The sequence below is a fragment of the Nomascus leucogenys genome, chromosome 10, assembly GCF_006542625.1.
Source record: "Nomascus leucogenys isolate Asia chromosome 10, Asia_NLE_v1, whole genome shotgun sequence".
NCBI lineage: Eukaryota > Metazoa > Chordata > Mammalia > Primates > Hylobatidae > Nomascus > Nomascus leucogenys.
In genome coordinates this window covers 2292715-2315725 of record NC_044390.1, presented here as the reverse complement: position 1 = coordinate 2315725, position 23011 = coordinate 2292715, and the positions used below count along the sequence as shown (strand labels likewise).

General features: G+C 41.7%; 1 protein-coding gene across 1 annotated transcript; it reads left to right on the top strand.

Annotated features, from left to right (window-relative positions):
• The first annotated feature begins 7443 nt into the window (after nucleotides 1-7443).
• Nucleotides 7444-21304, top strand: LOC100595116 (zinc finger protein 883-like). Its single transcript, XM_030819972.1, is given in 7 exon segments — nucleotides 7444-7573; nucleotides 10123-10331; nucleotides 17245-17561; nucleotides 18029-18099; nucleotides 19848-19898; nucleotides 19901-20089; nucleotides 20092-21304. Coding segments are annotated over 7 exon segments (1818 nt in total). The 3' UTR covers nucleotides 20943-21304.
• Nucleotides 21305-23011: the final 1707 nt, after the last annotated feature.

The following is a 23011-nucleotide window of genomic DNA, read 5'->3' as shown; positions in this document are numbered from 1 at the left end:
TCTTTTTTCCTATCATAGATTTTCAGATTCTTGGTAACCTGTTTCACAACCTTAGGCAGTTGTCAGCTAAATAGCCTTAAATTTGCATAGTAAAGGAAACAACTCAGGTGAAAATCAAATAGAAAAATTTGCATTATAAAGTATGGAGAGAAAGAGTCTGGTGTGCTAGAAGGAGATTAAAGAGGGATGCCAAATCAAACATAAAATTATAAAAATTTATCATAGGGTTGTATAAGGAGACGAATTTTATTTAGATAAGAATTATCTATCCTTTAACTGGCTCTCTGAGCTCTGGGCAGAAACCCACACTGAATGCTGGGTTTCCAAAAAGGGAGAATTATGATGAGGCTAGACCATGTGATGTTTTTACAGTGCACTTAGAAAAAAAATTTTGTAAACAATGACATTTCTGTCTAAACTATACACTTCTTTAAAACCCAATGAGTAAATTCTGTTGCGATAACTATTTTAGTTAATAAATCAGGTAACACAATACAAAAGCAAGCAGTTTAAGAGCTGAGATGAACTTTTCTGTTTACACTTTTGGGGTTTGATAAGGAAAAACAGGTGTCTCCCCCAAGGGAGTTGCACCTTCTCCATTTTCTTTAAGGAAACTCAGACTATTATAAACTATGTTATGTTCCTCATGCAGCAGAGGGTGCAAGAGAAAGGACAGCAGAAGTAAATGAAGAAAACATTAGTCAGTCAGCTGAGAAGAAAAAACCTTTGCTCAATAAAAAAAAAAAAAGGTAGAGTTGATAAAACCCAATGGGGAAAAAAAGCAAAACAACAACAAAAACAGAAACAAACAACAACAAAACATTTAAGCAAAACAAATGATCACACAACTTATATGATTATGAAGTGCTCTAATGGTAACAAGAAATTAAGACCAGCTGGTTGTTACTCTTCTCTTTGGCCAAGACAATCTCCAACTCAGTTACTTATCTAGGGATGATGGGTCACAGGTTGAAGCCTGCTCTCTACCAGTAGGGGAGCAGGGCAAAAACCTCATCTTTCCTGTTGGAGGCAAGCGCAAACTCCATAAAGGAGTTGCCTGAAGGAAAACCTGGCCTTTTTTGTGTTAGAAGCAAGTAAGACTCTAAAAAAAAAAAAAAGAAAAAAAACCCCACAAAAACCAGAGTTGTACAGCAAAATAAACTTTAGATATCAACCAAATTTTGGGACCTAATGGTACCCCATTACCCAAGGGGATAAGTGGAAGATAAAGCACTTTGTAATATGCATTTTAGAAGGCCTACAGAAAACCAAGGCCAAACCTCTCAATTACTCTTTTGTTTTTTTGTGTGTTTTTTTTTCCGAGACGGAGTCTCACTCTGTCACCCAGGCTGGAGTGCAGTGGTGTGATCGCGGCTCACTGCAAGCTCCACCTCCTGGGTTCACGCCATGCTCCTGCCTCAGCCTCCCGAGTAGCTGAGACTACAGGCGCCTGCTACCACGCCCGGCCAATTTTTTGTATTTTTAGGAGAGACAGGGTTTCACCACATTAGCCAGGATGGTCTCGATCTCCTGACCTCATGATCCGCCCGCCTTGGCCTCCGAAGGCCGAGGGATTACAGGTGCTGGGATTACAGGCGTGAGCCACCGCGCCCGGCCTCAATTACTCTTGTTGTAACTGAGCAAGTTACAGAGAAATGCCACACGCTGAGACGAATTCAGGAGTCCTTTATTAGCCAGCGGCCGAGAGATGGCTAGTGCTCAAAATTCTCTCGGCCATGAAGAAGGGGTTAGATTTTCTTTTATACTTTGGTTTAGAAAGGGGAGTGGGGGAAGTCTAGTTAAAACAATCTTACAGAAGTAAAGCAGGCAAAAAGTTAAAAGGATAAATGGTTATGGGAAAGCAAACAGTTTCAGGTACAGGGGCTTTAAATCCATCACAAGGTGATAGACGTGGGGCTTTGGGTGTTATCAACCGGAGACAAATGCGGGGGCTCTGGGTGCTATCAACTGGGCAAATTCCTAGGAACTGCGGATACAGCTTGCCACAGTATCTTATCAGTTAATTGCATCCTTGGATGTGCTGGGAGACTGCTTGCACCAGTTAAGTCCTTGAGGAAGGGGGTGGGTAAGGGGCTGTAAGTGAAGGAGCCAAGATGGAGTCTGTCTGGCTCTCTCAAGCTAAGGGAGAGTCAATTAAGGTCAAAACAAGGTTGGGTATCAAACTCTAAACTGTCTATAATGGACCAGATAAAAATCCTGTAGCCTTTATGGAAAGGCTAAGAGAGCACTGATAGAGTACACCTCCATATCCCCTAATTCAGTTGAGGAGCAGCTCATCCTGAAGGACACGTTTATTACACAAGGCAGCTCCTGATAGTAGAAGGAAACCACAGAAGCAAGGTACAGGACCAGACAGCACCTTAGAGAACCTCCTGACAGTGGCCACTTCGGTCTTTAATAATATGGACCAGGAGGAGGAGGCCCAAAAGAAAGACAGCAAGCTCAGGAGAAGGACAGAGGCTCTAGCAGCAGCTTTGCAGGCTTGCAACGTCCAGAATCCCCAAGGTGCATCTGCTAGTTGCTATTGATGTGGCATGCCAGGGCATTTTAAGGATTGCCCAGGCAGCAAGACGAAGCAAGCTTGACCCTGTCAGCCTGTGGCAAAAACCACTGGAGATGGAATTGCCCCCAGAGGCAGAGGTCACTGGGTTCAGGACCAGTCTCGCGTATGGTCCAGCAGGACTGATGGGTCCCGGGGCTCAAATCTTGGCTCCAGCGGTTCAAACTGCCATTATAGCACAGGAGCTCCAGATGATTCTGGAAATTAAAGGAAGGAAAGTAAACCTCCTTCCAAACACTAGAGCTAGTCTCTCTCTCTCTTCTCCTCTCTAATCCAGACCTCCCCTCTCCCCAGAGCACAACCGTAAGGGGCATCTCAGGAAAAAGGCTAATCCAATCTTTTTCTCAACCTTAGTTGACACATGCTTGCAAGCCATTGTCATGACAGCTCTACTAGTCAGAAAAGCGTCCAAGTTAATCCTAGGAAATAATTTAACTGTTTACAGCCCACATAATGTAGCAGAATCACTGTCCTCTAGGGGGAGCTCTTAGCTGACAGCCGGTAAAGCAAGAAGTACATAAGGCAGGATAAGCAATAGTCACTCTCCCCAGGCACAAATGCTCAATTAGCTGAGCTAATAGCTCTTACAGGAGCACCTAAATTAAGCAAGGGAAAGGCAGCTAACATTTACACTAATTCCAAGTATGCTTTCATAGCTCTCCATGCTCATGCTGGGGCCATTTAAAAGGAAAGACATTTTCTTACCAGTAATGGATCTCCTATAAAATATCGCCAGGAAATTAGCAGGTTATTATCTTCAGTTTTTCTTCCACGAAAAAATAGCAGGGGTGCATTTTAAGGAACATTGAAAGGAAACAAGGTAGCCGAAGGAAATAAATTAGCTGATCAGGCAGCTAAGTCAAAGGCATGAAAGCTTCAAGGTATTAACACACTTCAAGCCCCTTCTAATCTAAAAGGGCTCTGTAAGAGAAATTAAACCTCAGTATTCCCCTGCAACAATAGAATAGGCTACTTCTCTAGGGCATACTTTTCAGCCCCCAGGATGGCTACAGTCAGGATGGCAAACTCTATTTGCCAGCCTCCAGCCAATGAAAAGTTCTTAAAATCCTTCACCAAGCTTTTCACTTGGGAAAGGATAAAACTTATCCATGTGCTCAGAAATTGTTTTCAGGCAGGAAACCTCTAAATTGGTTAAGCATGTAACCTCTCCAGCTCACTTCCAGCAGGAGCCACCTCTATTTAACTGAAGAAATTTGGTGTTAGTAAAACCCTCACCTCTGTCACCTTCCCTAAGCCAAGCTAGGAAGGGCCCTACACTGTTGTTCTCTCAACCCCCTTGGGCAGTAAAAGTTACAGGAATCAACTTGTGAATACATCACAATCAAGCCAAAGCCTGCAAAGCTGAGGAAGCCACCCCTGACAGTCTGGAGGAATGTCCTCAATATCAGTGTGAAGAAATAGAAGATCTTGGCCAGGCGCCGTGGCTCATACCTGTAATCCCAGCACTTTGGGAGGCGGGCGGATTAGGAGGTTAGGAGATCGAGACCAGCCTGGCTAACATGGTGAAACCCTGTTATTTCCCTTTAGTACAAGAATTTACCATACAAAATCCTTCCTTATATAAAATCTCTTCCTTTATACCCTTTTCATGGTGTGTATCATATTACCAACCTTTAGTAAAGTCTTTTCAAACTTAATGATAGTATAACTTTCATGCTTCTTATCCATAACTATTAGTCCTGCTATAAGCAAAACAACCTTGACTAAATGTTTCCTGCAATTATTAATCCTGTTATAAGGATGATAATCAGGCAAAATATTACAGCAATTAGAATTTTACAACCAGAATTCCACATTGGGGGTGCCACAGTGTTTTTCTCCCAATGTATTTCTCCCAATCATATTGCAAGTTGTAAAAATGGCCTAGGCCTAAAGTTATTCTCTAACGGCAGGTTAAGGGGGAAATGTCTGCTTTTCTCTAGGAAAAAGTTACTTCTATATTAACGTTTCTGGTAATGTACACCGACATCTAGTGGAGGCAAGCCAGTATTGCAATAAATTCTCTACTAAATTCTCTAATAAATTCTCTACTAAAAATACAAAAACTAATTCAAATTAGCCAGGCGTGGTGGTGGGCACCTGTAGTCCCAGCTACTCAGGAGGCTGAGGCAGGAGAATCGCTTGAACCCGGGAGGCGGAGGTTGCAGTGAGCTGAGATCAGGCCACTGCACTCCAGGCTGGGCGACAGAACAAGACTCCATCTCAAAAAAAAAAAAGAAAACAAAAAAAGATCTTAAGCTGAAAATCATAAAAGATAAGTAACTGAGTGAGGGCTACACATCTTAGTCCCACTCCTACCTTATCACATACTTTTTTTTCTTTTTTTTTTTTTTGAGACGGAGCCTCACTCTGTCACCCAGGCTGGAGTGCAGTGGCACAATCTCAGCTCACTGCAAGCTCCACCTCCCGGGTTCACGCCATTCTCCTGCCTCAGCCTCTCCGAGTAGCTGGGACTACAGGCGCCCGCCACCACGCCCGGCTAATCTTTTGTATTTTTAGTAGAGACGGGGTTTCACCGTGGTCTTGATCTCCTGACCTCGTGATCCGCCCGCCTCGGCCTCCCAAAGTGCTGGGATTACAAGCGTGAGCCACCGCGCCCGGCCGACAGATTTAATTATTCATAGAATCACATTTGTAACTTTGTAAATCCCCAAAGGGACATGTTATATCTTGGCAAGCAAAGTTTTAAATGAAAATTATTTACTATGCCACTCTTGCAAAAATTGTTCTAGTCAAGCTACTATTTGCAATAGAACTAAACACTGTGGCACCCCCAATGTGGAATTCTGGTTGTAAAATTCTAATTGCTGTAATATTTTGCCTGATTATCATCCTTATAACAGGATTAATAATTGCAGGAAAAATTTAGTCAAGGTTGTTTTGCTTATAGCAGGACTAATAGTTATGGATAAGAAGCATGAAAGTTATACTATCATTAAGTTTGAAAAGACTTTACTAAAGGTTGGTAATATGATACACACCATGAAAAGGGTATAAAGGAAGAGATTTTATATAAGGAAGGATTTTGTATGGTAAATTCTTGTACTAAAGGGAAATAACTGGTTGTTTAAAGAAAGGATGTTTAGGACAAACCAAAAAGTTTGAAGATGTTGTAAGAAGGTGTATAAAAGTCATGAAAGATTTTAATAAAGGAAAGGAACTGTCAAAATTAACGCTGAAGTTATTTTAGCCACCCAATAATGTATTTCTCCCAATCATATTGCAAGTTGTAAAAATGGCCTAGGCCTAAAGTTATTCTCTAACGGCAGGTTAAGGGGGAAATGTCTGCTTTTCTCTAGGAAAAAGTTACTTCTATATTAACGTTTCTGGTAATGTACACCGACATCTAGTGGAGGCAAGCCAGTATTGCAATCCATTGGTGTAACTAAAAGGTGTCAAACTCTGTCAGTTATGGTTTAATAGGGCCCCCCACTGGCCGGGCGCGGTGGCTCACGCTTGTAATCCCAGCACTTTGGGAGGCCGAGGCGGGCGGATCACGAGGTCAGGAGATCGAGACCACGGTGAAACCCCGTCTCTACTAAAAATACAAAAAAATTAGCCGGGCGTGGCGGCGGGCGCCTGTAGTCCCAGCTACTCGGAGAGGCTGAGGCAGGAGAATGGCGTGAACCCGGGAGGCGGAGCTTGCAGTGAGCCGAGATCGCGCCACTGCACTCCAGCCTGGGCGACAGAGCGAGACTCCGTCTCAAAAAAAAAAAAAAAATATATATAGGGCCCCCCACTAACGGTGGTAATTTTAATAATTGTATCCTAACCCTACATTTTAAATCTTCTTGTAAAATTTATATTTTTTCACCTTAAATTAAAGTTTAATATTTTAATATTTTATTAAATGTTTTATTTAATAAAACATTAAAGTTTAATAGAAGCAATTAAACTTTAAATGGTGCTGTGAGCAGAGCCACACATAGACATGCCATTCTTTTGAGAACCTTAGATCAACCACAGGAGAAGGCCCAACTGCTGTCCCCCACCACCACACGCCCCTTTTCAGCAGACAGTAGCCAGAAAGAATCATCATCTAACACCCCCTAACGGCAGTTAGGTTTAATTCTCTTTGAGGGGAGGATATTACAGGAGTTATTAAGAAATCATTTTAGGCATACAGTAAGGGTAAAGGTTCTTGGTGGAGATTTTCCTATAATAAGAAATGATCCCCAAACAATCTCTTTTCTAACCAAAAAGGCGGCTTCAAGGGCCGGGCTGACAAGCTTTGATGTGCGAATCTGGCCACTAGAAACTGAGTCCACTCAATATGGTGATTCCCACCGTCTTCTCCTTGTTACCACCTGTGCAAAGTGTGATGGCCACCTCCAAGTAACACCATGTGTTCAAACCATCATGGCAACCCACATTTGCATATTAAAAGGCTATGGTGGGAGGGCCTGGTTTCTCCCAGGCTACATGAATAATACACCTGGTCAAACCAATCCTTTGGGCCTTATGCAAACCAGATACCGCCTCCTCCAGCCTCCCGATATAACGGACTGTCTTTCTGTTGCGCACAGGGTCTATCTCTGTTCCTTTCCTATGTCTCAGTACGGGGGAGCTGTTCTCTTCTTTCTTCCTTCTTACTTGCCTATTAAACTTTTCACTCTTAAAACTACTCCACATGTGTCCATGTCGTTAATCCTATCAGCACCAGACCAAAAAGCCTGGTAATCCTCCAGTCATCGAAGCTGTATCAAAATGAACTTAGGCTGCTCTGTCCCAATCTCTCCATCCTTTGCATCTTAACCTGTCGCAGAACAAGAAAAGTGGTGCCTCTAAGATTGCACAGGTACAACAAATACGAACCTGGGAAGCCTGTGGTGTTTTTTTAGATGGCTGGTGAATCTATCTGGATTGAAGGGATTCCTTTTCCCAGCAATAATTTTACAGACCTGAGATGTTTGCAGGATGAAGTTGTGTTGTGGGATGAAGATGTCATTATACTTTCTTACCCAAAGTCAGGTAAGGAAGTGGGACCTGAAACTGAGGAAGGGATGGGGTGAAGATACTGATGGAGTGCCTTCTTTATGCCCTGCGCTTGGGTATGCTTTGGTGGATAGTGTGGGGGTTTTTTTGTTTGTTTTTGAGACGGAGTTTCGCTCCGTCGCCCAGGCTGGAGTGCAGTGGCACGATCTCAGCTCACTGCAAGCTCCGCCTCCCGGATTCACAGCATTCTCCTGCCTCAGCCTCCCAAGTAGCTGGGACTACAGGTGCCGATAGTGTGGTGTTTTGACAAAACTTCTACTCAGAGAGACGGATTAAGCCAGATAATTAAACATAATGCAAATGAATGTGATTACTGGGGCATTGTAGAGACATAGAGAGACATAAGATCCCACAGAAGCTAAGGCAGATTTAAGTGATCATGCAGGATGGTTAGAGGGGACTGACTATTGAAGGAATTTCGGTGAAAAAATAAACATTTATCCTTAGATGCTGAGCGTGAATGTGAGATTGTTAGATGTAAAAGAAAAAGTATTCTGACGCTTGGGTAAATGGTGAGGAAGAATATTCAACACAATTGCAACAGGGGAGAGAGACCCAACTCAACTCTGAATATAGCAATGATAGTTGGTTTTTTGTAGACAATTATCAGAGTAAGGCAGTCAGTGGGTGGGAAATTACAAAGAGCAACTTGATTAGGTATCAAGAGCAGAATCCTTGCTAAAGGCAGGCCAAAGACTTAGACATTAAGAGTGGAAGATGAGAATCCGGATCAGGTATCAAGGATGGGGGGATTGTCATTACCCTTGTTGAAACTGGGTGCAGCCAGGATGGACACAGACGTCCCAAGTCCAGGCCTAGTCAGGAACAGGGCTCAGGGAAGCCTAAGTCAAGTCTGGTCGAGGAGAACGTCTTTGCCAGATGGCGGTGTTTCGATCTATTACACTATGGACATGTGGGCCACATAATACATTTTCAGAGGGAAGAGGGCTGTGCTGTGCATTGTAGGATGTTTAGCTGTATCCCTGGCCCCTGCCCACTGGAGTCAGTAGCATACTCAAGTGTAATAACTCAAAATGTCTGCAGTCACTGTTAATTTTCCCTTGAGGTGGGCACAGTTTACCCCAGCTGAGAACCATATATTAGGCATAGATGAGGAAGAAGGCACATACATATGCCTGAGGTTTCAGGTAAAGAATAGTAGGCATGTGTTGGTGTCATGCATTGAGGCAGAGCGCGCTGGTGGAGAAGCACATACAGGGAAGCTGGGATTATCAAGTGTAACGGATACTACAGTGTAACTAGAGAAAGAATGTGAGAGGTGGGAAAATGGGAGTGAAAATATTGTAATATTTAGCAAGTGCATGTGTGCAGTAGCTCAATGGTCTATTCTGTGTACTAAGACTATTTGGTGCCATTGTTTTACTGGACTGAGCTTATTTCACTTAACACAATTTCTTCCAGTTCCCTCCATGTTGGCTGCACATGACAGTTTTGCTCTTTTTAAAATGATACTGAGGCCAGGTGCGGTGGCTCATGCCTGTAATCCCAGCACTTTGGGAGGCCGAGACGGGCGGATCATGAGGTCAGGAGATCGAGACCATCCTGACTAACACGGTGAAACCCCGTCTCTACTAAAACTACAAAAAAAATTAGCCAGGCATGGTGGCGGGCGCCTGTAGTCCCAGCTACTCGGGAGGCTGAGGCAGGAGAATGGCCTGAACCCGGGAGGCAGAGCTTGCAGTGAGCTGAGATCACACCACTGCACTTCAGCCCGGGCAACAGAGCGAGACTCTGTCTCAAAAAATAAATAAATAAGTAAATAAAATAAAATAAATAAATAAATAAAATGATATTGAGCAGTGGGAGCAAGAGTATTAAGGCATCCAACAGCCCAAAGGGGGAAGCAGCCCACGTGTCCATCGACGGATGAACAGATAAACAGAATGTGCTCTATACATACAATGGAATATTAGTCACCCTTAGAAGAGAGGAAGTTCTAATACATGGTACCACATGGATGGACCTTGAGGGCACTATACTAAGTAAAAGTCAGGCATGAAAGGATAAATACTGTGTGATCCAGTCACAGGAGGTTCCTGGTGTAGAAATATTTATAGAGAGGGAAAGTAGTGTGGTGGTTGCAAGGAGCTGATGGGAAGAGAATAGAAAGAGTTGTTTTCAATGTTTACAAAGTTTCAGTTTTGCAAAGAGAAAAACGTTCTGGAGATGGATGGTGGTGATGGTTGCACGATAATGTGCGTATTTACTGAACTGGACACTTACCAAGGGTTAAGCCAGTCAATTTTTTGTATTTTGCCACAATTTAACATTTTAAAAGTTGGTTTTTTAAAAGAGTTTTATGACAAAACAGGGTAAAGATGGCCACATAAAAGTGAAAAGGACAGTATCTCTAGAATAAAGCATCAGCTGAATGCACTTAAGACAAAGTAAGATGAGGAATGAAAACACCAGTTGGATTGATGGACAGGGGCATTATCACTGAAATAACAGTGTCTTTAAGACGTCATATTGAAGTAGGTGACACCTTCTTCTTTTTTATTCAGGAACCATTTGGATGGTGGAGATCATCAGTCTGATCTACTCCAAGGGAGATCCTAGTTGGGTCCAATCTGTTGTTCCCAGGGATCATTCACCATGGATAGAAGTTAAACGGAAGAAAGCAGGTTTAGAGAGTCAGAAGGGCCCACACCTCTATACCTCCCACCTTCCCATTCAGCTCTTCCCCAACTCATTCTGCAATTCCAAGGCCAAGGTGAGTTAATAATGGAATGTCAGTGTGGACCACTTTTTGACGGCTGAATGACTGTGTTTTAGGGACAGAGTTAAAATGCAATTCCCTAAACTATGCATATTAGAAAATCTTGTTCCAATCTACTGTGTCATATACAAGACAATGTTTCTCGTATTTCCCCAGGAAATCCTCAGCCTTCAAGTAAATCCTGGCTACATCCCCAAAACTGGAGGCCCCCAACATTAATATGCTCATGTGGAAAGCACCTTAGCTGTAAACCGGCACCTGTATTTCACAGGAAATGTGGGTGTGACACTGACATATGAAACCCACCGTGGTTTTTCTATTGAGGATAGTAATCATGATGTGGGGCATTCTGTTCCCAATTGACAGCTCCACGGGTCCCCATACATAATTTCGGAAGCTCCACATGAAGCCTCTAGCATTGAGTAACCCTGGGCAGTAAGTGTGAACTTTTTCTCATGATAGATTATTGCTTAAATCAAAACTTACCAAAACTATCAAAATTGTATAAAACTGCCTCCAAATGTCTTAGGTGATGTGGTAGTAACAGTATTATCAAAATGTTCTAATATTACAATGTCACATTGTATTAATACTGTGCTATATTTCTATTTGCTTATTTACTGTCAGGTTCATTTATTTTACTGAATACTCCATGATTTTGAAGATCATGTCAATTTTTTTTCCAATTTTTACTGTTTTACACTGACTTGGCTGATGCTTAAAACATGGTAGAGATACAAGAAAATACTGGAAAAAATAAATTAAAAAATAAAGTAACAAAAATAGCCCAAGACCAAGCTCTGTAAAACAATTATGACTGTAAAACAATTATGATAAAACAATTTATAACAAAAAATTCCAACTTGAACTTTGGCTCCAGACTGTGTTTATTGGCAAATAGTGCAAGACGTTTGAAGCACAGTTTGTGTGTGTTTAAACTGGCAGTACTGATCCTTCCATGTATTTGTTCCTGATTATTTATTAACTTAGAATATGCATCTATTCTTTATTCCTTCATATGTTTAGGTATTAAGCACCTATTATGGGTCAAGATTTGAATCAGGATTGGGAAGAAGGTAATGATTATGATGACCTCAAGCCACAACCTAAAGAAATTTATAGATTAGTATTTGGGAAAAGACAAAGAATAGACGTAACACTTATTTTCTGTGGTGCCAATATTATTTACTGACAGCCTCATTAATACCAGATACCAGTGTGTACTTGGTGAAAAACATCTACTTTAAGATATGCAATAAATAGATGAAAGGATGAGACAGGGAGAAAGATATAGGGAAAGTACCACATTGTCCCAGAAGGTAAATGCAGGGTTTGCTGATGGAGTTATGCAGATGGAGGATTTGATAACTGTCTTGTAGCAGGACAATCAGAGATGGGAATGACCGAACAGAGTTCAGGAGAGCCTTTATTAAGGTGATCACCTGGCTCAGTAGGACTAGCGTCCAGGAAAGTCTGAGCCCCGAACAAAGAGAGCAGCCACCTTTTAAACAGTCAGCGGTGGGAATTACATGATGCAGGAAGCGTACTTACAGAAGCGAGAAGAAAGGCAGTTGTTACTCCATGTCTTACATCCTTGGGAATACATGGTTGTGTAACATATCCTTACCAATCTTAGGACCTTGCAGCTGTGCTGGGGAGGTAAGCAAGAATTCACAGAGCTCCAAGGAATGTGAAACTGGGGAGTATAGATAAGGCTCACGGAGCACAGAAGGAGCACAGGCTGTTAATATCCTTCTGTAAGTTCCACTACAGGGTGGGCAGGGGGCGCTACCTTATACTAAGCCCTGAGGGGAAAGTTAATTTTCTGAGCTTCACGTATTGTAAAATTCATTAATTTCCTCTTCAGTCTCAGTGAGGAGAAAACCAAGAGTGTATAACTGATTCCATTTACCCCATATCCTTTGCGCAATTCTTATAATTTTTACTTTTGCCTACAGTATAAAAACTGCCTATGGGGTTATTGTTCTTTAAAGAGTCAGTAGCGTTTTACAGCAATTCCATCAGGAAGGAAAATGTTGTCTTTTATATATACTACTTTACTGTTTCTCAGGTTTATCCCTGGACCTGCACTAGGATTCCTGCAGACTGAAGGAGTTCCTTTAGAACTGGCTGTCATGTAGGTTGTAGGCAATAAAAATTCTCATAGCTTTGCATGTTTCTAAGATTACCTTGATTTTTATCCTCATATTTAAAGGATATTTTCATAGGATATAGCATTAAGTGTTTTTTATTCTTCAGCAATTTAAGACAATTTTCCATTTGTGTTAGGCCTCCATTTTTTGGATGAGAAGTCAGCCTATGTTCAGATGTGTGAGCAAATAAATGACCTAAGGTTGGAAATTATATTCTATTTAAAGAGGAAGCAGACCATAGTAGTTTGGAAAATTTGCAACCTGGCCATGTGGTAGAAGAGAAAAGCCTATTTTCAAGAGAAGAATTCAAGTGAGCTGCTAAGCAACCACTTGCTAGAGAAATTTGCATAAGTAAAATGCAAACAAGAGCTGACAGCAAAGACAATGGCAGAAAGGTCTCAAAGGCATTTCAGAGACCTCTGCAGCAACCCCTCCCATCACAGGCAATCCATCCATCCAGTAAAGCTAGAACATGGATGAGGGGATGAACTGCTGGAGAGCTTCTGGGCAGGAAAAAAATCCTTAAGTCAGGCAAAGAATAGATTGAGGAGACAGAGAACCTGAAGGGTGACAGCACTTTTTAAAGATCAGTGGTCCTCTGCAGGACTTTTTGAACCAAGCAATGTAGAGACAGCTTACCACATGAACTCATGTTATTACTCATGAAAGTTGAGAACTAAATAGAATAGTTTTCAGCTATTGTAGGCCAATAATAAATCAGACTGTCTATTGATATTACTTTTGCTTCACTAAGAAAACAGGATACTACTACAGACACATCAGAATGACTACAATTTAAAGAAAGACACTATAAAATCTTGGAAAGGATGTGGAATGACTAGAATTATCACACATTGGTAGTGAACATGTTATATGGTACAACCACTTTGGAAAACTGACAGTTTTTTAAAAAATTAAACACACAACTATCCCATGACCCTACCTCTATTACAAGAGAAGGGAGTGCACATGGCCATAGAGACATATGTTCATACAGCTTTATTCACAGCAGTTAAAAACTTAAAACAAGCTGGATGTCCATTAGTGAGTGAATGCATAAACTAAACTGGTACATTCATGCAATGGAATGCTACTAAGAACTGTTGACATATACCCTACACATATGAATTGCTAACATTATGCTAAGAGAAGCCAGATGCAAAAGAATACATATTGCATACTATTCTAAGAAGGCCAAGAACTGGCAAAATGAATCTATGGGGATAAACATCAGAATAGTGGTTATTCTAAGGGGGTGATGAATGGGAAGGAGCTCAAGGGAAGTTTCCAGTGTGATGGAAATATTCTTTACCTTCTAGGTGATGGTTACATGGGCATACACATCATCATGCTGTACACTTAAGATAGGTACATGATACTTCAATAAACCATTTTTAAAAGAAAACATCCATTCCTAGAAACAGAACAGACACATCACACAGAAACAAGAATGCTTTGTTCTTATCAGAATGTATTACTTCATTTAAAGTCATGGTTTGGCCCTCCAGTTGGTAGTGGAGGCCCTCCAATTCCTACGACTTGACTAATTATTGTTGATCTTGAGAAATGTACATAATGAGATGTATTTGTTTGGCTATAGAAAAAGATGAGATTTCTGTCTTAGCAATCTCTTTAGCAGACTGCCTATGGTACATATTGGATTCTGGTGTAATGCTTATTCAATAATAAAACTGTTTTCTTTCCCTTCTACCTTTGTAGCGAGGTTTTCTGGGTTGGCAGGAAGTTTCTGTTTTTATTTCCTCAACAATAGACACACAGTTTCCCTATACAACATGGTTAAAAGGCTTAGGCAGCTAACATTCACTACCTGCTATTAAAAGATGAGTCTCGGCCTGGCGCGGTGGCTCACCCTTGTAATCCAGCACCTTGGGAGGCCGAGACGGGCAGATCACGAGGGCAGGAGATCGAGACCACGGTGAAACCTCGTCTCTACTAAAAATACAAAAAATTAGCCGGGCGTGATGGTGGGCGCCTGTAGTCCCAGCTACTCGGAGAGGCTGAGGCAGGAGAATGGCGTGAACCCGGGAGGCGGAGCTTGCAGTGAGCCGAGATCGCGCCACTGCACTCCAGCCTGGGTGACACAGTGAGACTCTGTCTCAAAAAAAAAAAAAAAAAAAAAAAAAAAGATGAGTCTCATATGGATACAAAAGTGAACATGTTTAAAGATATTACTGCGACTTCCAGTTTCTGGTCCAGCAAGGAGCTGGAAGTCCTCACTCCATCCTAACAACAAATAAAAAGCTGAACAAACTGAAAAATCGGCAATTCTTCTTAGATCTGTCAAATAAGTGAGGTCACAAGGCAAGCTACTGCCTCCAAAGTTGGAGACAGGCAGACACAGAGAATGATAACTTACCAGAGCAGAAACTCACAAGCACAAATCTTTGTGCCTCTGCAGGAACCAGAACAAGGTTAGGAAAACCTGAACTGTAATTGATGAATTGCTGGAGGCTGAATATGGTTAAGTCTGAGAGTTAAAAACTCCAAGAAGACCTTGCCATAGAGCTATCTTTACACTTTCGTGAGTTTTATCTCCAAGGACTCTAGCAGGTTCTCACAGTGAAGATCTGAGAAAGTCCCCAGCTGGTTCTGGCAGGGGAAGAGGAAGAGTAGCCATTTTGAAATATACCACAGCATTCTGTTCAATGCTCTGGAGAGAAACTATTTTATCAGAGCCTACCGTCTTGGGGTTTTATCAGTGTCCAAATGACCTGGAAGAAGGAAAATAAACAATTCTGGTCTCCTCTTGCCATCCTGTCCCACTTAAGGGGAAAGGGTTTTACTGAGAAGCACTTGTGAAATTCATAGTCCCTCTGGGCTCAGGATAAGAGACTGAAACCTTTGGGAGGCCGAGGCGGGCGGATCACGAGGTCAGGAGATCGAGACCATCTTGGCTAACATGGTGAAACCCCGTCTCTACTAAAAATACAAAAAATTAGCCGGGCGTGGTGGCGGATGCCTGTAGTCCCAGCTACTCGGGAGGCTGAGGCAGGAGGCGGAGCTTGCAGTGAACCGAGATTGCGCCATTGCACTCCAGTCTGGGTGACACAGTGAGACTCTGTCTCAAAAAAAAAAAAAAAAAGAAAAAGAAACCTTACCATTAAGATTTGTTGAAACCATTAATTGGGAGGCCATTAGGCTGAGGTGGCTCCAGTAGCCTGAATTCTTAACCTAAGCAAACCCAAACCCAACTCAGTATAACTGGCCTTAACCAATCAGAAACCACCAATTAACCTCCTACTATTGACTTTCTACTGGAATGATCCAAATAAGGCTCTACTCTAACCAATCAAGTATTTTCTTTGCCTTGTTTCTGAGTTCAGCCTGTAAAAGCCCTTCCCTCATGCCTCTTCAGAGAGGCCCTAAGCTGTATGTGGTCTGGCAATGCCCAATTCATGAACTGCTATCTGCTTAAATAAACTCTTTAAAATTTTAATATGCCTAAGTTTATATATTATTTTTGCAGACTATAGGACACTTCTCCTCTCACAACCAAATCTTATCACCATGTTACTAAAGACCTATCATGCAGCTCATTTTACCAAGTACATCATATTCAGCTATCAGGAAAAAATTACAAGGCACTGTAATAGGCAAAATACACAGATTGAAGATTTTGCTTAACTCATTAATGAGAAAAACTGGTGACGTGTTAAAACCAACTCATAAGAGAACCCTTCCCCGAGTCGAAAAAAAGTCACATTTATAGATCAAGAATATTAAAGTGGCTGGTTGCAGTGGCTCATGCCTGTAATTGCAGCACTTTGGGAGGTCAATGTGGGAGGATCGCTTGAGGCCAGGAGTTTGAGACCAGCCTGGGTAACATAGTGAGATCTCACCTATACTTAAAAAATTAGCCGGGCATGGTGGTGCACACCTGTAGTCCCAGCTAATCAGGAGGCTGAGGCAGGAAGATAGCTTCAATCCAGGATGTCAAGCGGTCGTGGCTGCAGTGAGCTATGACGGTGCCACTGCACTTCAGTGTTGGCAATAGAGTGAGATGCTGTTTCTTAACAAAACAAAAACGAAAACAAAAAAAATTAAAATTAAAATGATATGCAGCAGCAAAAGAGGCAAAAACCGGTCTCCTCCCAAATGGAGATGGAGGAGGGAAGTAAACTGAGCCTCCTCCAATTTACTTTTGTGTAAACAAGAAGTAATTTGAACTGCCATCAGTGATCCACAATGTGAGTTGGTAAATAGCTCAAAACAATGACAAAGTAGAATCAAATGACCTAAAAGCCCATGATCTAAATAATGCACTGAAGCACAGTTTCTCCATTCATTGCTTATTTTGTGCCAGGCACATTTATGAGCACTTAATCCTCGCAACACTATTAGCTAAGAAATATTGTTCCGTGCACACATGAGCAACTGAAGCTCATAAAGATTAAACAATTAAGAAAAAGTCACACAGCAGACACACTCTACAGCTCAAGTGTCAACCAAACACCCACAGAGATGCATATAGAGTCACATATCAAATCACATAACCTCACGGAGAATGGGCCTAACCTCACAGAGAATGGGGCCATCAGATACACCAAAGCAGACGCTCGATGGTCCTACCCACCTCTCATAACAAACACTTTCCCAAACTTACGACGCACATATCCACGCCAATGTATTATCATAGGCACTTTCCCCACCTCTTAAAGCTTCCCACGAAGTCTGAACCTGGTACTGATACACGCTTCAGCCCTCAGACGGCACCCGCTTGATTCTCTGCGCAGGCGCAGCGTTCTCAACACCGCCAACCGGCACAAAGCCACGCCCCCAAGGCCGAACTCACGCCTGCGTACTCAATCACCAGCGGAACCCTCTCCACCAGGCTCCGCGTCGAGGCCCTACGGGGCGTCAGTACGCACGCGTACTTTGTGTCCCAGGTAGCTTGTCTCTTAGCCCTTGTAGGCCTCTGCATTCCGGTCACTGGGAGCGGGGCCGTGGGGCTGCACATGCGCACTGCGAGTCCTCGCCTAGTCCCAGAAACCACCCGGGCGCATACGCGGTGCGGCCGCTGCTTCAGGTCGGCGGCTCTAAAGAGACCTGGGTGGGCAGCGTCGCCGTTTCTCCTTTCTTGGGCGGTATTTTCCCAGCGCCACGCGGAGCCTGGGCCATTATGAGGTTTGTGTTGCGTCGGGGCGGTCCGTCTCAGAGGCGCTCCGGGGAGGAGTGGCCGGCTGAATGGCCAGAGGCCCAGGGATCCGCGCAGGTCAGAGCTGGCGTCCGGGCCTGAGTTTGGAGGTGGCGGGTGCCTGACAACAATGCGCGCGTAATCAGTGCGTTGGGGCGTTTGTGTACACAGAGGACATTATTAAAATTACTCTTTGTGTGAATGGTTCTATCCCAGAGTAGGCGCCTGGGGCATTGGAAAAAGCCCAGTTACATTTTTAGGAACCAGAGCTGCTCGCTAAACAGTGAAATCTGTCGTTTTTGGAGTTTGTTAGGAACATGGTTGAAAATGGGTGGCAGTGGGTTCGAGAATCTCGTCTCTGAAGTTTTCTTCCTTCTCCTTAGCTCTGCATTTCCAGGACCCGGTCACTGTTCAGGACACTGTTCCAGCGCAGTGCACATTAGCCATGTCTCAGGTGAGTTTTTGTTTTATCTTTTTTCCTGCAACATCATAGGTTGTAAGTCCTGGGCACATCTAATTTTGCTTACTTGGGTGGTAAAGAGTGACACCGGGACAAGGTTCAGGTCTTTTCATTCAGCAACACATGGGACTGTAGGGACCTCTCTTCTCAGAGTCCATGTCCTGTACTTTAGTGTTCATTTAGTCACTGAATGAATTAATCTGAATCTCCACTGTCACCAGTCTTCTTTTAAGCACTGTGTGGTGGGTCAAAGATACATTCCCTGGAGAAGACGAGAGCCTTTATCCGGGGACTGTCGTCTTCTTGAAGTAGAGGTGAATACTCAGTCATCTTTGAATTTCTTTACAGCTCTGGACTGAGAGGACGCAGCATAGAAAATGCTAATGAGTGGTTCAGACTCGGTAATCTGCCTTTGGAAATTTTGGGGAATGGGAATGTGATTGATATCTTGAGCATGAAGGTCCAGGTTAACAAAGTCAGGCCATTTACTAGGACATTAGTGAAAGATAGTGTTTTGGATCACAGGTTCCAGTTTGACGTTGGGCAGCTTCAAGTCACAGGCTTCATCTGTGGAATTCTGGGAAATACCTATTGGCTTTCTGTAAATGAGGAACAAGAAGTATGCTGCAAGGGAGAAGATGGATGAGCTGGCTCTATTTCCCAAGAAAGGGTTCTCTTCAGGGTGTTTGCATGGTCTCTGAAATTTTGTGCAAATACAACCAGATTTGATTCTTAGCCCACTAAGCGTAGTCACCAAGACTTTTTGTTTGAAAAATAGATTTTCTTCTCAAAGGGGAAACTTATATTTTCTTTCTTTTAGGAAAACAGGCAATATTTTCCCTACACATTGTTTGTTATGATGACTCAAGCTATTCATGAAGTTGTTAAATTATATTTATGTATTTTAAAAGAAAAATTAATAAAAAATTTCAACCGTCATGTAACAACCATGCAAAAAAAACATTTTTACCACTTTTTTGTTTCTGTATTTTGATGTGAAGTATTTAAGCTAAGGCTTTTTTTAACCAGCAGTTCTTATCCCATTTCCTCCATACTTCCACTGCTTCCTTAACTCTGTTGATATTTTCACCATCAAGATAGATTTTCATCACTCCTACAAGTATTTTTCATGTACTTTTCCCTGCCCTGGCCCTCAGAGGAAACTAAATTCTTGTTTTGATGACAGTGGATTTGTTTTGCTTGGCTTCACGTAAATGGAGTCAAGTAGTATGTAGGTGTGTGTCTGGCTTCATTAACTCAACATAATGATTTTAATGTTCATTGATGTCCATTATTTGTTGTTGTTTTGCTGAGTATTCCATTGTGTTAATATATTACACTCTACTTACTCATTTTCCTGTTGACAGACATTTGGGATGTTTCTAGTTGACCAACTATCATTTACCTTTTTGTGTTTTGAAACTTGTGGTATAACTTAGCACACTGCATCTTGTTCATTTCACTTAATATATTATCCTGCAGCTCAGAAAACAGCTGAAGTTCACTCTTTTTTTAGTAGCTAAGTAGTACTACAGATAGAGATATACCATGGTTCATGATGAGGGACCCCTAGTTTGTTTCCAATATAAAGCCTATTTCAATAAGCATTCTTATCAATATAACCTTAAAAACTGATATCTTAGTTTCTTCAGTAGGTGCCTAAAGTGGGATTGAAAAGATAAAAGACAGGTATATTACATTAGTTTAATTTGCTTCTGTTCATTGATTTTTTTCCCTTTCAGAGGTGCCAGGTGCAGAGATTAAGGAGTTATCTGCAAAGACGGCTATTAATGAGTATTATCTCAGTTTGACAGAGTGATAACATGTATAAGAAACGTATGTAAGGAATGTGGAAATGTATACTGCCACAATACGCAGCTTACTCTCCATAAGAGAAATCATACACGAAAGAAATGCAATCAGTGTTTAGATTGTGGGAAATACTTCACTCGTCGATCAACTCTCATTCAGCATCAAAGAATCCACACGAGAGACCCTATAAATGTAATGAATGTAGTAAAACCTTCAACCAGAGGGCACACCTTACCCAGCATGAGAGAATTCACACTGGTGAGAAAACTTGCAAATGTAAGGAATGTAGGAAAACCTTCAGCCAGATGACTCATCTCACACAGCATCAGACTACACATATGGGAGAAAAGTTCCATGAATGCAGTGAATGTGGAAAGGCCTTCAGCCATTCCTCAGCTCTTATGGATCACCAGCGAATTCATAGTGGAGAAAAGCCATATGAATGTAAGGAGTGTGGCAGAGCCTTCACTCAAAGTGCCCAGCTCATTAGACATCAGAAAACTCATTCTGGAGAAAAACCCTATGAGTGTAGTAAGTGTAAGAAATCTTTTGTGCGCCTGTCTTCCCTGATTGCACATTGGAGAATTCACACTGGAGAAAAACCATATCAATGTAAGGACTGCAAAAAGACCTTCTGTCATGTCATGCAGTTCACTCTGCACAGGAGAATTCATACTGGTGAAAAACCCTACGAATGTAAGGAATGTGGAAAGTCCTTTAGCGCCCATTCTTCTCTTGTTACTCATAAGAGAACACACAGTGGAGAGAAAACGTATAAATGCAAGGAATGTGGAAAAGCCTTCAGTGCGCACTCTTCCCTTGTTACTCATACGAGAACACACAGTGGAGAGAAACCCTATAAATGCCATGCCTGTGGGAAGGCCTTTAATACTTCCTCCACACTTTGTCAACATAATAGAATTCATACTGGTGAAAAACCCTTTCAGTGCAGTCAATGCGGGAAGTCCTTTAGATGCAGCTCTCACCTTACTCGACACTGTAGAATGTGTAATGGAAAATGTTAGCAAATAACCAAAACTCAAAATGTTAATTCTGATTATTCTATATCATCACCAGTACTTTGTCCTCTCAGTCTTTTTAAATATGCTATCTTAGTTTATATGGAATGATATTTCATTGCACTGTTAATTTAACTTAAAAATGCCTTCCCTTGACTGTTGATATATATTTTCTGTGAAGTGTGTGTTGAAGTCTTGCAGATTATTTTTTAAATTAGAGATTTTTTATTAGTATTATCTCCTAATGCTATCCCTCCCCCCTCCCCCTAATGTAAATGATGAGTTAATGGGTGCAGCACACCAACATGGCACATGTATACATATGTAACAAACCTGCATGTTGTGCACATGTACCCTAAAAGTATAATAAAAAAAAAATTAGAGGTTTTTCTTAGTGTGCAGTTATGAGAGTTCACCAGATTTTGGAAATATCTTCTATTCTGTAACCTACCTTTTCATTTACATAATGGTGATAAAAGCTTTTAAGTTTGATCACATCCAATTAATCACATTTTTTAATAGTTATGCTTTTATTTATTTTTCAGACAGGGTCTTACTCTGTCACCCAGGCTGGAGTGCAGTGGCACAATCATGGCTCACTGCAGTCTCTGCCTCCCAGGCTCAAGCGATCCTCCCACCTCAGCCTCTGAAGTAGCTGAGACTACAGGCATGTGCCACCACACCTAATTTCTATATTTTTTGTAGAGACTAGGTTTCACCATGTTGTCCAGGCTTGTCTTGACCTCCTGAGCTCAAGTAGTCCATCTGCCTCAGCCTCCCAAAGTGCTGGGACTACAGATGTGAGCCACTGTGCGTGACCTAATTCTGCTTTTTATGTTCTAAGAAGTATTATTTATTCTATGCTGAGCTTACATAGAATTTCTTACATGTTTTCTATAGCTATATTGTATTTTTACCTTTTACTGTTAGATCTATTTCATGTTTTCATTATGGATAATGGAGGAGGTAAAGGTTCAATTATATTTTCCCCCATATTATTGACCCATAGTGACACCAGTTTTGGGAGATGTCTTTCATTTTCGCCCTTACGTTGTTATTGGCACCTTTTGCAAAAATCAATTATTTATCATGAGTACACTTCTGAAATAATCTGTTTGATCAATCTATTTGTCTTCTCAGTAGTTCCACATTGTCTTAATTATAGCTTTAGAGGAAGTCTTGAAATTTAGTAGTAAGTCTTCCAGTTTTGTTGTTATTTTAACAAATTCCTCTAGGCTGGGCATGGTGGCTCATGCCTATAATCCCAGCACTTTAGGAGCCCCAGGCAGGAGGATCACTTAAGACCAGAAGATCAAGACCAGCCTGGGAAATATAGCAAGACCTTGTCTCTACAAAAAAATTTAGAAATTAGCTGGGCATGGTGGCACCCATCTGTAGTCCTGACTACTCAGGAGGCTGAGGTGGGAGGATCGCTTGAGCCCAGGAGTTCAAGGCTGCAGTGCGTTGTGATCACACCATTGCGGTCCAGCCAGGTTGACAGAATGAGACCCTGTCTCTTAAAAAAAAAAAAAAAAAAATCCTGGTGATGCTTTTCTGGATTAAAAAATAAAATAAAAATTGGCCTCACTACTCTAGCTTATTTGCATTTTCTAATAAATGTTCAGAGTCACCTTGTCAGTTCCTACCAAAAAGCCTGTCAGTATTATAATTGAGATTGCATCAACTCTGTAGACAAATTTGAAGAGAACTGACACTTAACAGCAGTGACTTCCAGTCTGTAACCTTAGCATAACTTCTATTTGTCTCCTTTAATTTTTCTCAGAAATACCCTGTAGTTTTCTGTATAGAGATCTTGAATGTATTTTCTTAAGTTTATTCATAGACATTTTCACAATATGTAAATTGGTTTGTCTTTTACTTTTCCAGTTGTTTGCTACTTTTACATGAAAATAGCGTTTTGTACATTTATCTTGCATCGTCTTGAACATTTCACTTATTCTTGGAGTTGTTATACAGATTTCTTAAGATTTTTTTTTTTTTTTTTTTTTGAGACGGAGTCTTGCTCTGTCGCCCAGGATGGAGTGCAGTGGCGTGATTTCGGCTCACTGCAAGCT